The sequence below is a fragment of the Coturnix japonica genome, chromosome 1, assembly GCF_054131305.1.
Source record: "Coturnix japonica strain WE chromosome 1, WE-NBRP24, whole genome shotgun sequence".
NCBI lineage: Eukaryota > Metazoa > Chordata > Aves > Galliformes > Phasianidae > Coturnix > Coturnix japonica.
The window spans coordinates 44,820,580-44,834,235 of record NC_140663.1 but is presented as its reverse complement, the minus strand read 5'-3'; the positions used below and the strand labels follow the sequence as shown (position 1 = coordinate 44,834,235).

At 49.0% G+C, this 13,656-nt stretch overlaps 2 protein-coding genes across 5 annotated transcripts; one reads left to right on the top strand and one right to left on the bottom strand.

Moving 5' to 3' along the window:
• Positions 1 to 3,318: 3,318 nt before the first annotated feature.
• Positions 3,319 to 9,000, bottom strand: CENPM (centromere protein M). Of its 2 annotated transcripts, XM_015861359.3 has the most exons (7): positions 8,906 to 9,000; positions 8,621 to 8,700; positions 7,478 to 7,576; positions 6,661 to 6,740; positions 5,518 to 5,609; positions 4,583 to 4,717; positions 3,319 to 3,645 (listed from the first exon to the last, which is right to left on the bottom strand). In XM_015861359.3, the coding sequence occupies exons 1-6, from the start codon at positions 8,960 to 8,962 to the stop codon at positions 4,592 to 4,594; spliced, it is 534 nt and encodes a 177-aa protein (XP_015716845.1). In that variant the 5' UTR covers positions 8,963 to 9,000; the 3' UTR covers positions 3,319 to 3,645; positions 4,583 to 4,591. The 2 variants fall into 2 exon arrangements, with proteins under 2 accessions (XP_015716845.1, XP_015716838.1); XM_015861352.3 differs by having other exon boundaries at positions 3,319 to 4,717.
• A 475-nt stretch (positions 9,001 to 9,475) lies between these two features.
• On the top strand, positions 9,476 to 12,845 carry SMIM45 (small integral membrane protein 45). Of its 3 annotated transcripts, none has more exons than XM_015861381.3 (2): positions 9,476 to 10,201; positions 11,296 to 12,845. In XM_015861381.3, the coding sequence occupies exons 1-2, from the start codon at positions 9,676 to 9,678 to the stop codon at positions 11,505 to 11,507; spliced, it is 738 nt and encodes a 245-aa protein (XP_015716867.2). In that variant the 5' UTR covers positions 9,476 to 9,675; the 3' UTR covers positions 11,508 to 12,845. The 3 variants fall into 3 exon arrangements, with proteins under 3 accessions (XP_015716867.2, XP_015716877.2, XP_085372655.1); XM_015861391.3 differs by having other exon boundaries at positions 9,532 to 10,201; positions 11,299 to 12,845; XM_085516529.1 differs by lacking the exon at positions 9,476 to 10,201 and adding an exon at positions 11,195 to 11,215.
• Positions 12,846 to 13,656: the final 811 nt, after the last annotated feature.

Genomic DNA, 13,656 nt, shown 5'->3' with positions numbered 1-13,656 from the left:
GCTCCAGCTTGTCACATCCAAGCCAGCCTGAGGGGATCCATCCTGCCTTGCATCTCCGCGCTGTATTAATATTTAACGGTGAGGGAGAGAGAGCCAGAGACTTTGATTTCTCCCACCAGCCAGCTCAAGGACAACTGCGGTACAGGGAATTTCAGTGATTCAGAAGGTGGGTTCGGCCCAGTTCACAACAGAACTCAACCGTGTCACAATGCCCCAGGAGAAGGACTAACTCAGCACTGCATGAGAAGGGCAGGAGCCTGGTTTTAGCCCCCTTGCCACAGGGACAGACACTGAGCAGCACAGACACACTCCTTTACCTTCCCCTAGAACAATGGCAAACATCAGGCTCCACTCATGAGGACAATGCCCGCCCAGATTTGCAGCCCCAAGGACACCAAAACACAGCGCCAATGTCAGCTCACTCCCACCGCAGACAGCTCCTGTTTCACATGCAGTGACAGCAAGGCACAGTGAATTTTAACACACGTGTCCAGAGTCATGCAAGAGATCAGCGATGGAGACCAAGCGAGCCCAGCAATTCTGGCTCCAGCTCTGGGCTGCGCCAGCTCTCTTGCATATAAATCCTTTTTCCCCACCAGTGAAGGACAGCTGGTCAGCAAGTAGAAAGTGGCAGTTGTTCAACAGCCAGCAGCGACACAGCACATCAGCTCAGGGTGGGAAGCAGAGAAGGCTCAGTGAGCAGGGGGAGCTGCCAGGTGAGAGACAGAGCAGCTGGGGTCTGACCTGAGCAGAGCCCTACACAGCTTCTATAGAGCCAAGAAAGGTAAGAAACCCCACAGAAGGGAACACCTCCTCTGCTTTCAGGTTCTTCACAAGGCATGCAGCAGACCAGACACCTCTACCATGGCTCTGCAACTCAGGGCAGCACAGCAGAATCTTTCCTTGCCCCCCTATCCCAGCCAAACCCCTGCCAACTGCAGATCTTGTCAAGTAGAGACATCTGGGCTTAACCAATGATGCCCAAAGCTAATACTAGAGCTGGCCCTGAATCTAAATCTCTACCATCAGTTTCAAGGTTTGGAGGGCAGGCAAATTGCCTGTGCTGGGTTTATCTCTGATTGCTGTTGCAGGACAGAGATCATTTACTCCAGGCCCCATAACAGTACACAGTCTTTTTCCCCTGGCAGCACAGACTTAGCATACCATGTGTCTTATTATGCCTAAAAATTGGTCCGATTTAACTAATGCTGTTGCAAAGCTAGCAGAAAAAAAAGCTTCTCTTGGAAAACCTGGGCCAACAGAGAGCTATAATCCAAGCAGCTAATGCTAACTGTGCCCATTTGTGCTAAAATCTCTTACAGAGCACCTCCACAAGCAGCTCAGCCTGCCGGGTGAGGACACAAAATCTTCCTCCCGTGGGTCATACTGCAGCAGCAGGCAAGTCCTCATTACAGCCTCACTCAGTGCTGCGTGACCAAAGCTCACTTTGGTGCAACTGGTGTAAGCTCTTCTATGCTAACCAAACTGCTTTTACACTAATTTTGCCGGCATACAGCTGACAAAAACATGTCCAAGAAGTAAAGTAGCCAAAGTGGCAAAGCTCACAGGTGCTTTTGCTAGAGAGAGGAGGATTTCTCACTGTAGACCCCCAAAGAAATAGGGAATTGAGGCACAGAAACATATAAATAATCCGTAATATTTCTATTAGTTTAAATTCTCAGCTGGCCTGACAAGCTCTCCTGTGATATTAAAAGATGGCAGAAGCTGAGTGAGTAGCCTTAACTCAACTCTAGGCCCTCCAAATCTCTGTTCTGAATCCAAGTGCTACTTTTACAAGGTCATTATCAGATATTAACACTGGCTACTCCATCTAGATGAAGGGTACCCTCAGCTGCCTCATCTGCTCAGCATTGTTATGTCCTGCCTGAACTAATAGCTGACAGTTCCTAGAGGTATTTACACAGTTGTAGCTGTAGCTTTAGATGTGTCCCAACTACTTCCAGTTGTAAAACATGATGGACCTGAGACACAGTGTCATATTCTTAGATACGCTCCACTTCCCCTGCCAGCTCTATTAAAGACTTTTTCCTAAGAGTAAGAAAAATATTTGCCCCTAGGTGAAGATGTGGCTCTTAAGGAACTAGATTTTATTTTGTACCAGCTAGGACTCAGCCACCTGTGGGCAGTACCAGCAGTACCTTTCTCCTTTGGAAGCGGTAGAAGGAAAGAAATACCGTGTGTGATCCGCTATGTTTGAAGGTACTGGACAGCAATACATGGGGATTGTTCCAGGGGTGAATCAAAGACATTTTCATTTTCACCAGTTAAAATATGGATTTTACCCAAACCCAGAAGTTTCCAGGTGAAAGAGCAGCAAAGTCAATGAAAGTCCCCTCACCTTACAGCAGTTGCAGGGGACACACAAGAATCACTCTTTTCATTTGGTGCCACAGGCCTTCCTCCCCTCCCCTAGACTGCACCTGCACACTGAGAGTGAATCGAAACCAGTCTATTCTGAACCACGGTCTCATTTATTCAGAGGAACCCAAAATCAGAGTGAAGTTCAGCCAGCATAACCAACAGAGAAACTGGTGTTTCAGTCTCTGGTGGTAAAGTCCTTGCAGGCACTGGCAGGATCGCAAAGCAAGCAGAAAGTAGGGCAAGCCCATTAAGCTCCCCATCCTTCTTACATGGCCATGAGACTTTGCACATCTTTCTCCTCTGGGTTTTAGCCATAGTCCAGCCCTTTTGGACACCATAACACAGCTGAGCGGTTTAGCTCCTTTGTTCCAGCTGACAAACAACCTATCTCTCCCCTGCCAGCAACAATACAACTGGAGCTGGGATTTGTGTGTCCTCTGAGCAAGGATACAGGCTTTGTGTCTTGCTGAGCTGTCTTTGCAAGGACTGCCAACACTCACAGTTGATTAAGCCTGCAGTGCTGCTTTCTCCTTCTCACAGACAGATGTCAGAAACAAGCTAAGCAAAACAGCGCATGCAGCTACAGCTCCGCACCTCGGAATGTTAAAGCAGACTATGAGGGATTAAGTTAAACAGGAGAAGAGCTTAACAGATTCTGTCAGGACTTAATTTCTACCTGGCATGCAATTCTGGATAAGAAACAGCCCCATATTTCAAGAAACAATCTATTCTGTAAGGTGGCTCAATTCAGCTTACGGAAGCATCGTATTTGGAAAGGTTTTGCCACCACCACGTGGTGGAAGCAGCAACTGCAACCCACCAAGTCACTGAATTTACAATACGTTCAAAATGCCAGCAAGGACCAGTTCCACTGCCAGGTCTAATTGGGAAAAGCATTCAAAGGTTTTACAGTCCACAAACCAAACCAAGAAAGCATACAGATCAACATTATATATTTTATTAATTTAAAACTCCAAAACACACTATTAACTGGCAGAATAAACACAAATTACTGCTGCTAGGAAGCTATTAGTTAAGTAATTGTACATATCACATGCCCAACTTGCAGGAGTCACCGTGTGTTTTCAGTACACTGCTATAATCCAGTTGGCTTTCATCTCTGGTCAGCCACAGAGTGCAGTGGCTCAGCCATACAGATGCTGGAAGGACGAGTGCAGTCCTGCAGCTTTCTGAAGCTGAACTGCCCAATTTGTAGAGGTTTGCTGGAAGCCAGCAACTTCCATTATTCTCAGATTTGATTCTCTGGAAGCATGAGAGAGGGAAAAAAACAAAACAATCCTGTGCCTTTTCTATCTGGGGGCAGGGCTGATTTTCACTAGCAGCTGCACGTTTCTCCCACTGTGGCCTGCCTGTAAGGGCTGTAACCCAAGGACTGCCACACTCTATTACAGCCCTCCTCATTTCTTAACTCATTGAAAGTTTGACATCTTCAGAAAAATCTGTCCTTGGTTCCCAGTAGCCAACTTGCAGTAGCACACTCGACAGATGCTGAAATCACATTATTCTGGGCTTAAGAGATAAAGCCTCTTTTTCCTCTCAAGATTTCAAAGAAAGCTAAAGTGTTAGATTATCTTCTTCAGTCCCTTCCTCTCTAGTTATGTGCCGGGCATGGAAATGCTGAGCCCTTCAGTGGGCAGATGCTCACACAGCTGGATCATTAACTGCCAATTGCAGGATATCTTGAAGCCAAAGGACTGCCTTTCTCCTTGTCACTCTCTTGGAGGGGAAGCAAAATTTGCAGTGAGGTTCTGCATTAGTCTAAGGTGCTATATTTCTGTTAAGGAAGTACAAGCCTCCTGCCTCCCCTGCTGCCTACAGAAATTAAGACACTCAACCACAATAAGCAGCATCTGGGATAGTGGCCTGTTTTACTGAGAGAGTATCAGAATATGTAGCTCCTGGCCACCAGCAAAGTGGCTGAAACCCAAAAATCCATCACACAATAGCATTCAAATGTAACAACAGATAGGGATCACTATTTCAAACTACCCTCTCCTCACCTATACCTTATTCACTCAAAGGGAACCAAGATTTATATTTTTTTTTATAGACTAGCAACTACAAACAGCTCTGGATGAGTGGCAAATCTGGCAAGAAAGCTTCCCAATGTGATTCCAACTGCAGCAGCTTAAATGCTTAGAAGTAAAAAAAATAATGATGAATCTGGATAAATTCTCACATCAAGAGGCTAATCACCAGCATTGCTCCTCATCAGCAAGCTGAAGTACAAGGGAGTAACTCCTGCTACACGACCAGAACAGATCTGTAATATCCGGAGAAGTCGCTGAGCGGTGGCAACTCGTATCCTCTCCAGCTGGAACCAGAACGGAGAAGTTACTTAATCAATAGGGAAAAAAAAAAGAAATGCAGTGATTAACTGTGATAAAAGAACTGGAACCAGCTCTAAGTATGATTCAGAGCTGCTAGTTACAGAAAACACCCATGAGATTCATTTACTCTCTGAATGCTAGAGGAGGGGCAGTTATGCCAGCTGAAAACCCTAAGAAAGCTTCAAGTGCCCAAACTCACTGATTCTGATTTGCTGAGAGAAGCAGTGGCAAACAGAAGGACTGCCAAAGGCACAAATATTATCTGCTGATAAGGAAGCAATCCCTGATGAAGGAATGATTATTAAATGGAAAAGGAAAGGGTGCCACTGCTGCATGCCAACTCCTGTCAGCTTTTCAGACCAAGTGGATAACTAGAAAGAGTGGCAACTCATACTATAAAACAGCATGTGAAACAACAAAGCCTGGCTAACAGGAGCATTGTGTGGGCAAGGACACACAGCAAGCAGCTCCAGGGCTCCCAGAAAGAGAAAATGCTTTGAGGAACAAATGTATCGAGGCTTTGCACATCAGAGAAGCTTTTCATAACTTTGGCTTGGTTTTCTGAGGCTTTGAAGTAGCACCAGGAGGTGCAGGGAATCAGCAAGACTCATTTCAAGGACAGTTATACTCTTGTAGCTATTCATGCAAAAAGTCTGGTCTCTGACACCACTTTCGTGTGGCTATGGCATATGTATGTATATTTATTGCTAATGTAATGATGTTACTGAAGATCAGAGAGCAGTGGAATTCCCAAATCCCTTCAGACACCAAAGAAGCACCTCACCTCCAGCTCACAGTATATCACAGGACTGCAGTAGACATCTCCCAGTTTCGAGATGGCGTTCATATCTATGCTGCAGCTCTTCACCCTGCCAACTACAGAAGTTTTCTGTTTTACAAGCCCTGTTGTTAACATCCAGTAAGGAAAAGTACCAAAGAATTCTGCACGTGCAAAAATGATCCACAGCAATGATTCCAATGACTGACAGCATCATGGAAGGTAAAGCATCAGTGAGCAGTACAAACAGAACGGTACAAGATGCACAGTGGAATTAGCACTGAAGTATTCCATAATACTGACAGCAGGAATAGTATTGCCACATTACTGAGTGCTGCAACATTAACATTTGAGATAAAGGATCAGACAGCACTCTATCAGCAGGACAGAATCTTCCACTTGTTAATCAGAAGCCCTGATAAGAGTATTCAACATCTCCAAGGGTCTCGCTCCATCAGGAGAGCCATAGCATAGGTCTCTTTCTCTAGCCATAGCTCTAAGGCTCTTTCTCACCCCTCAGTTAAGCCTTCTGAACGCCAAATTCCATGAACACAGCACTTCTTTTACAGCACCCAGTAAGATGCGCTGGCCCTCTCAGAGAAGTGATGTGGGAAGTGCCCTCTTCACTTAGGAGAGAGAGAGGGGGAGAGACAGAGAGACAAAGAGAATTATATGAGACACAATGGGGCCAGACAGCACACAACAGGGATCACAGTCTTGTACTAAAACTATACTTAATAGTTTAGTAGCTCATCCACTTAAATTCATTTTATTACCACAGTATCATATGCTACTCACTACTAATTGAGACTATTGTTAAGACTGATCTGCCAGAACAGATACAACAGCATTCTGGAATGGCACAGAAAAATAGTTATAAATTAATAACACCATTTGTATTCCAGAACGAGGGAAAGGAGATCTGAGTGGCAAAAGCAAAAGGGAAAGGGTGAGTGAGCATGAGAGAAGAGAACCATGTTCTATCCAGGGGAAATGAATACACAAATGAGCACAAATATTTAAACAAAGCTTTGATAAATCCACTGTCCACTTTTGTTCTGTTTCAAATTAAGCCATTGCTCTGCTTTAAAGAAAGCGATAGTGAGCTGTTCTGCTCCAGGGGAGGGAGGGGGAAGATGCCATACGTACCCCCAGTGACAAGGAAGCACACTTTTCCCAGGAAGAATCTGACATCCACATAAGCGAGTGAAGCTTGAACAGTCTTCAAGCTGTCAGAAAAGCACAGACAACCCAGTCAGACAGGGAGGTAAAACCAGCACATCATGAGGACAAAGGGAATAACTTTCAGAAGCACAGTTGGAAAACCCCTGATGTTAACATCTGCTGATTTGTGAGCCAGCAGAATTATGCTAAGAGCGTGGCATCAGGGACCTCTGGACTACCCACAGCTGTTTAATAATCCATAAAATGTCCTTTCTCCTCAAGACTCAACAGTTAGGCATAGTTTGAACGGCATCCTAAAAGGTTTGCAAACGCTAAGCGTCCAAACTCATTAACATCCAATGAGACTTCAGCACTCCTTAGGCTCTTTCAGAAAAGCAAACCCACACATTTCTGCAGCACCATCTGCGCTGTAAGCATGCAGCTGGGCCTGTCATTTTGGTAAATGAGAGCCCAGGATCATCAGCCACAAGTACAAAGATGCTGACTTTTGTGATCTAGCAAATCTTTGCTCATGGCCTGGGGACACTAATGTGATTTCTACAAAGATAAGACAAAGCCCCTGCAGACCTTTCCTTTCTGACTGGAGACTTACACAGTGCTGCTGCCACGTGGCCAGCAGTACCAGTGAAATGGGAACATGGGCACTGATTAGGTAGAGGCGTTCTACCACAGCAAGTCTTGGGTTTAAAATCCAGTGATTCCAACACAAGAAAAATGCAGATTTGGCATGAATTAAGAAAGAATATCAGTTTGCTCCCCTGTATTTATGCCCTTCTTTTACCTGCGTTTGCTCTTGATGTCAATAACAAATGCAATCATATCTATCCTGGGCCGAAGGTGATCCCTCTCTGAAGGTAAGGGGAGGGACGATGCAAGGTGGCTGAAAGGAAATAAATTTACCAATTTAACAAATATCTTGGCGAGGCAGCATCCACTTAATCACAACCACACAGCCATTGCAGCTCACCACATAACCAGGTAGCTAGCTAACTGTAAAATAATTAGGCACCAAGGAGATAGGGAGATTCTTTTGGATTCTCATCTCTCTCTTAAGCCTATTCTGAGCTGCTGGCAGTCACACACTTACTAATCTCACATGTTAATAATGGGAGGCTTAACAGAGAATAACAAGACTCCTAGGAAGAAAAAAATAAATTCTCCTTATAGATGTGCATGGCAGTCACAGCATTTAACTCTTAATAGACCTTTCCAATAAAGCCAGCTCTGATGCTGCATGAGTATCTTTTGCTTCACTCACTGCTCTCTCTGGTGAGAAATCAGACATCTATTGCTTGTATAGCTTGAAAGGGGAAGTACAACTTGGGGAGAGCTTGGTGCTCCTGTGATACCATTACTCTTCCTTTCATTGCCTCAGACATTACAAGGATAGTTCAGCTGCTGATACAGCTATGGGAGGAAGCAAAGGGCCTGCATCCCTTCCAAAGGCATCTGTAGCACACAGAGAATCACAGAACAGATGAGGTCAGAAGGGATCAGGGAAGAGTACTAACAGCACCACGTTTTAGTTTGGAAGATCAAAAAAAGACAGACTGGAAGCACCAAACTCCCCAAATTCTATCTCTTCCTCAGTGCACTCCAGAAGCCAAAAGAGCAACACTGCTTTTGGTCTCGTGGAATGCCACTTGTAGCAATTAGCCCTGGAGACTGCATCGTTTGTCCCAGCTTTCTTTCATCCACGCACAGTTTGTAGCTTTGTCTGCCAGCCTCTGAACGAAGGTGTTTTGTTTCCTATAAACAAGGAAGGAAACACTCAACAGAAGCATTCCAAAATAGCACCAGATATGAGCCAAGCATGACTAAAAGGCTTAGCTGTAATACAAACAGCATTACACACTGACGGCGATATCTGGGGAAGAAGAAATGTCAGGAGCCTCCAAACACCCCCCCCCCCTCATTCACTCACATGTTGATGCAGAAGTCCTTCTTCTCCCGCAGTAAGGCCTCGGCGAGCTGCCGCTGCACGCCGCTCTCCGTGCCCACCAGCTGTGGGGCGACAGGCAGCGGTCACACGGGGGCAGCGGGGCCACATCTGCATACAGTGGTGGTGGGGGGGGTGGGGTACGGAGGGGAGAGGCCGCCACAGCCGTTGCAGCCTGAGCGCTGGATCAGCGGATCCAGGCCGAAAGGATCCGAACCGGGCCGGGGAGGGGCTATAGGGCCGGGGGCTCCCGGGGAACCGCAGACCTACCAGTATAGTGGCGCTGTTGAGGTCCGGCAGCTTATCGAAGGGCCGCAGCACCGCCATCCTCACTGCTGGGGTTTGAAAATGGCCGCCTCGATGACGTCACGGTGGGGGCGGAGCGGGGGGCGCGATAAGGGATGACTGACATGGCGCCCGCTTTGATCCTGACACGGGCAGGCGGCTCCGCTCGTCGCCGGCGCCGTGGCAGGTGAAGCAGAAGTGACGGCGGATATTTCTGGCTCGTAGCCGTTTCTTGACCCAAAGCCCCAGTGGCAGCCAGAGTTGGGGGTCTGTGCCTCTCGCTGGGGTTTTATCCTCCGCTGAGGAGCCTGGAGGGGCTCCAATGGCAACCAGGGAGGTGGTGGAGTCACCATCACTGGATGTCAATAACTGTGTGGATGTGGCACTGAGGGACACGGTTAGTGGGCATGGTGGGGTGGGCTGACAGTAGGACTAGATGATCTCAGAGGTCTTTTCCAACCTTAAAGATTCAGTGGTGTTATAACCTGCTCAGTTCCCCTAGAGGGCATAGTTCCAGGCTGCACAGCCACTCGTGTACTGCTGGGCTGCTCGAGCAGATCCATGCGCAGGGATTCCTGCCTGGAGCTGCTGCTGCGGGCCCGGAGCAGGACAGTCTGTGTGTAGATACGGCTGGGAGATGCCGAGTGGCGTGTAGCAGCTGGACTCACAGCGAGAGCTGAGCTGCAGCTGCAGCGTTTCCATGCGGCTGAGCTGCACGTGGCACGTCAGTGCTCGCTTGCTGATAAGCCACTGATATGACAGCACCTGGGAGACGGTCACACGCAGAGCTGTTGCCAGGGCACCTGAGGCATGGCCGACACTGGCTGCGTGGGGCTGCAGCGGGAGAGGGATGGGAAGGAAGCCATGCAACACCCTGCAGACCCCGCTGCAGAGCGCAGCAGGGCTGGGAAAACAATAATAACAACAAAAACGAAGAGAAGGCAAGCACATGTGTTGTTCCCATCTCCATCCGAGCTACTGCCAGGCTGGGAATGGATTCATGCACTCTCAGAACCGCTTCTGCCAGTATCCCAGCACCGCCTGCAGCGGGGCTGCACCCAGCCCGGTGCTGGATGCAATTGGTCCCTCCTCCGGATTTGGGGGGCTCTGGTGGAGCCCCGGTTGCCCCGCGGGAGGAGGCTGCTTGTGTCCCCGCCTCCCTCCGCCGCTCGCTGCCGCCCCGCGCTCCGCTTAGCACCGGCACCGGCAGAGGCAGCGCGGAGCGGCCCCGTTCATCCCGGTGGCAGCGGCCCCATCCCGCCGCCCGCGGCGAGGAAGGAGGTAAGGGGCGATGCATGGGGACGGGGTGCCCACCTCTGGACTGGGGAGGTGAAGCAAAGGGGTGAGCCCGCTGCTGCCCATTTGTGCCCCCATTGCCTGCGTGCAGGCAGTCACATCGCGTCTCCCTGGGCATCGCTTCGGCGCCGCTGCGTGTCCCATCTCTTGCAGATCCATTTCCATGCCACTGCGTGCAGCGAGCCCCCCAGGGCTATGGCAGCTGCGGCGCTGTGTCTTTGAGAGGCTGCGGGTGCCCCACAGGGATGCTAAGATGCACCGGTCCTGCGAGGGTTAAAACACACTTAAAATCCGCAGAGCTGCTCCAGAAAGGTGACATCTCAAATGAAAGTCCCTCTTTTCAGCACTTGAAAGCAGGAGACCGTGGAAGGAAATTGGGATAAACGCTCAAGGTCTCAGAGATGACACTGGCAGCAAAATGGGGGGCAAAGCAAAAGGCTCTGAAAGCAAAAGAGCATGATATGAGGAACCAAAACCTGCTAAGCTCTCCTCTCCTATCATAGCAGAACAAATACATATCCAGAATCTATGCCAGTAGGTGGGAGGGAATAGATTTTTTCTTCCTCTCTGATGCTAGCAATTTCTTGCTTATGTTAGCAAGAATTGCAGCTCATTTCAGCTCTAACCCCGTGCCACAGAAATGTTCATCCAAGGGCAGGAATAGAAGTCACATTCGCATGCTTCCTGTTGGGAGCTTGGGAGCAGGGATGGGGATTTTGCTGCCAATGCCACTCAGCATATGAATGCTTCTGGGTGCAGTTCAATCCATTGATTGCTATGGTATTAAAAATAAAAAAATAAATCCCACAAACAGAAGGTCCTGAGGGAACCAAAATGGAGCTCAGGCCCAGGATGGAATCATAGAATCATAGAACCATAGAAAGGTTTGGGCTGGAAGGGAGCTCGAAGCCCATCCTGTCCCAAGCCCTTTCATTCACAGCTTCCCTGGGCAATCTGTTGCAGCATCTCATGGAGCATGAAGGTAGAAGGAGGTGGGAGGTAGGAGGTGTGGTGGGACCCGTCGCTTGTTGCGGAGCTGCTTTCTGGGTGCTGCACAAGCTGTCTTCCCTTTTCTCCAGCAGCCATGCCGCACTTCTTGGACTGGTTTGTGCCTGTGTACCTGATGATCTCCATCCTCATCCTGGTGGGTTTTGGAGCCTGCATTTACTACTTTGAGCCTGGCCTCCAGGAAGCCCACAAGTGGCGAACGCAGAGACCCATCATGGAACGAGACCTTCGGAAGACGCTGATGATTCGGGACAACCTGGCCTTTGGGGTGCCTGAGGTCTAATGTGCCCACCAGGTGGATGAAAGGCCAGAGGTGGTGAGACGGCATTTATACTCTGCTGATGTGGGTCTCCTGTTTGCCACTCACCCTCTGGCCCTATGCTCCTCAGGTCTGTAGAGCACAGCAGGCTCAGAGCTATTCATGAGCTTGCAGGCCATCCTCCAGCCAAGAGTCTTTGCTCCTCCCCAGGGATGATGTCACCTCTTGAAGCCATTCATACAAATGGTCCCGTGTTTGTCACCTGAGCTGGAGCAGCCTGGCTTCTTGGAACCACCCCAGAAGGTCTCTGCATGGGTAACAGGACAGGTGACGCTCCACCAAACAAAGGATCAGCAAGATCCTGAGACCAACCCTACTGAAGAAGCTCTGCTTTTCTGTTGGGGTTTTGGAGATGGAGAACTTCAGAGCCTGGTGCTCACAGTCTGGTGTTTTCAGGATCTCTGCCTTTGCACTGAACATCATTACTGAAGAAGTCTGTCCAAGTCCTGCATCATGCAGTGCTGCTCTGCAGCTCTCCAGATCTGTCATGCAGACTTCTCCCAGTTGTCCACCCTTCTGCTCTCTGCCACTGCATGAGACAGGACACATCCCTGTGAGCTGCATCCTTCAGTGTGGATAGGCTCCAGCTCTGTGCTGCTGTCGCTTGGCTGTCACTTCAGCACAAGCTCTGCGCCATCCCTCTACCCTCAAGTCTCTGAGAAGGGACAACACACTGCCCTTCCATGTGGTTCCTTGAACTAACACAGGTCTCAAGCATTGGGCTGGTGTAAGTGAGCAATACGCCCTTGGTAATTCTCTGAGGGTAAAGGCAATGTTTAGCTCTGAGGGTTTTGGCTCAGGAAGGAATGGGTCACAGCATCCTGTAAATATCTGAGGTTATTCTGGCACATTTCATCCTCCCAGACTGCAGCAGTACCACTATTACCTTCCCCACCAACACTGGGTGCCCTGGCAGGAGCTGTCAGTCTCTGTTCCAGGCCAGGGAAGCTTGAGACCCATTCCATTTAGACAAACATTGGGGGTCTTGATGTGAGTCCCCTGGCTGGGTATCTTCTCTCAGCAGGGAAATGGAGCCAGCAGGTTTATTTGTGCCAAAATTTGTGCTCACTGTGCCAAGCAAAGGCTTAAAACACAGGTGCAGCCTCACACAGGAGCATTCCATGTTTGTTGTGCCTTGGTTGCTTGGGGCTGGGAAAAGAACTGTGCTGCAAATGCCACCCTCACCTTTATTGACCACATTGCTGCCCCAGCCCTCTGCCCTGCTCCGTGCCATGATCTCTCCAAGGCTCACTAAATACTACTGTCTATAGTCCACAGCAGAATAAAGGTGCGTGCAAATCATGTGCCCGCTGTGTTGTTTCCCTGCTGTTCCCCCCCGGAGCTGCCTCTAGCCAGGAGCACTCAATTTGGGTCTTTGAGAGCTCTCTATTGGCAAGGTTTCTGCACTGGGCATGCAGGAGGGGTGTCTGGGAACAATTAAGTCAAAGGCAAATGCTGGCTGAAAGCTGAGACTGTCTGCTTGGTGAGAGCTGTGCAGAGAATCTGAGGCAGAGGGGAAGTCTCAGATACTGAATTAAGATGCATAAAGCACTGGAGAAGACAGAGCTGGAAAACACTGGGCAGAATTAAGTTGCACTTCTCACACATTTCATTCCCTTTTCCTGCACCATGTATAGAAATCATAGAATCATTAAGGTTGGAAAAGATTTCTAAGATTATTAAGTGCCCATCCCCACCACCAGTGTCTCTCAATGCCACATCCACACGGTTCTGGAACACCTCCAGGGACGGTGACTGCACCACCTCCCTGGGCAGCCTGTGCCACTGCAGCACCGCTCCTTCTGGGAAGCTCTTCCTCATACCCAACCCAAGTTTCTCCTGGCACAACTTGAGACCATCATCTCTCTTCCTATTGCTGTTACCTGGGAGAAGAGGCCAACCCCCACCTCACCACAGCCTCCTTTCGGGCTGTTGTATAGAGGCTTTCATGTAGTCACAGATTGCACTGCCTTCCCCTGGGGTGATGGTGCCTCTTAGCCTCAGCCCCATCCTTCAATTCCTGCTACGGGGACACCACCAACCCCATCCATCCATCCATGTCTTTGGCCAAGGCCATGTGAAGGCAGTGGAGCATTTGAGCACCATTTCCTTC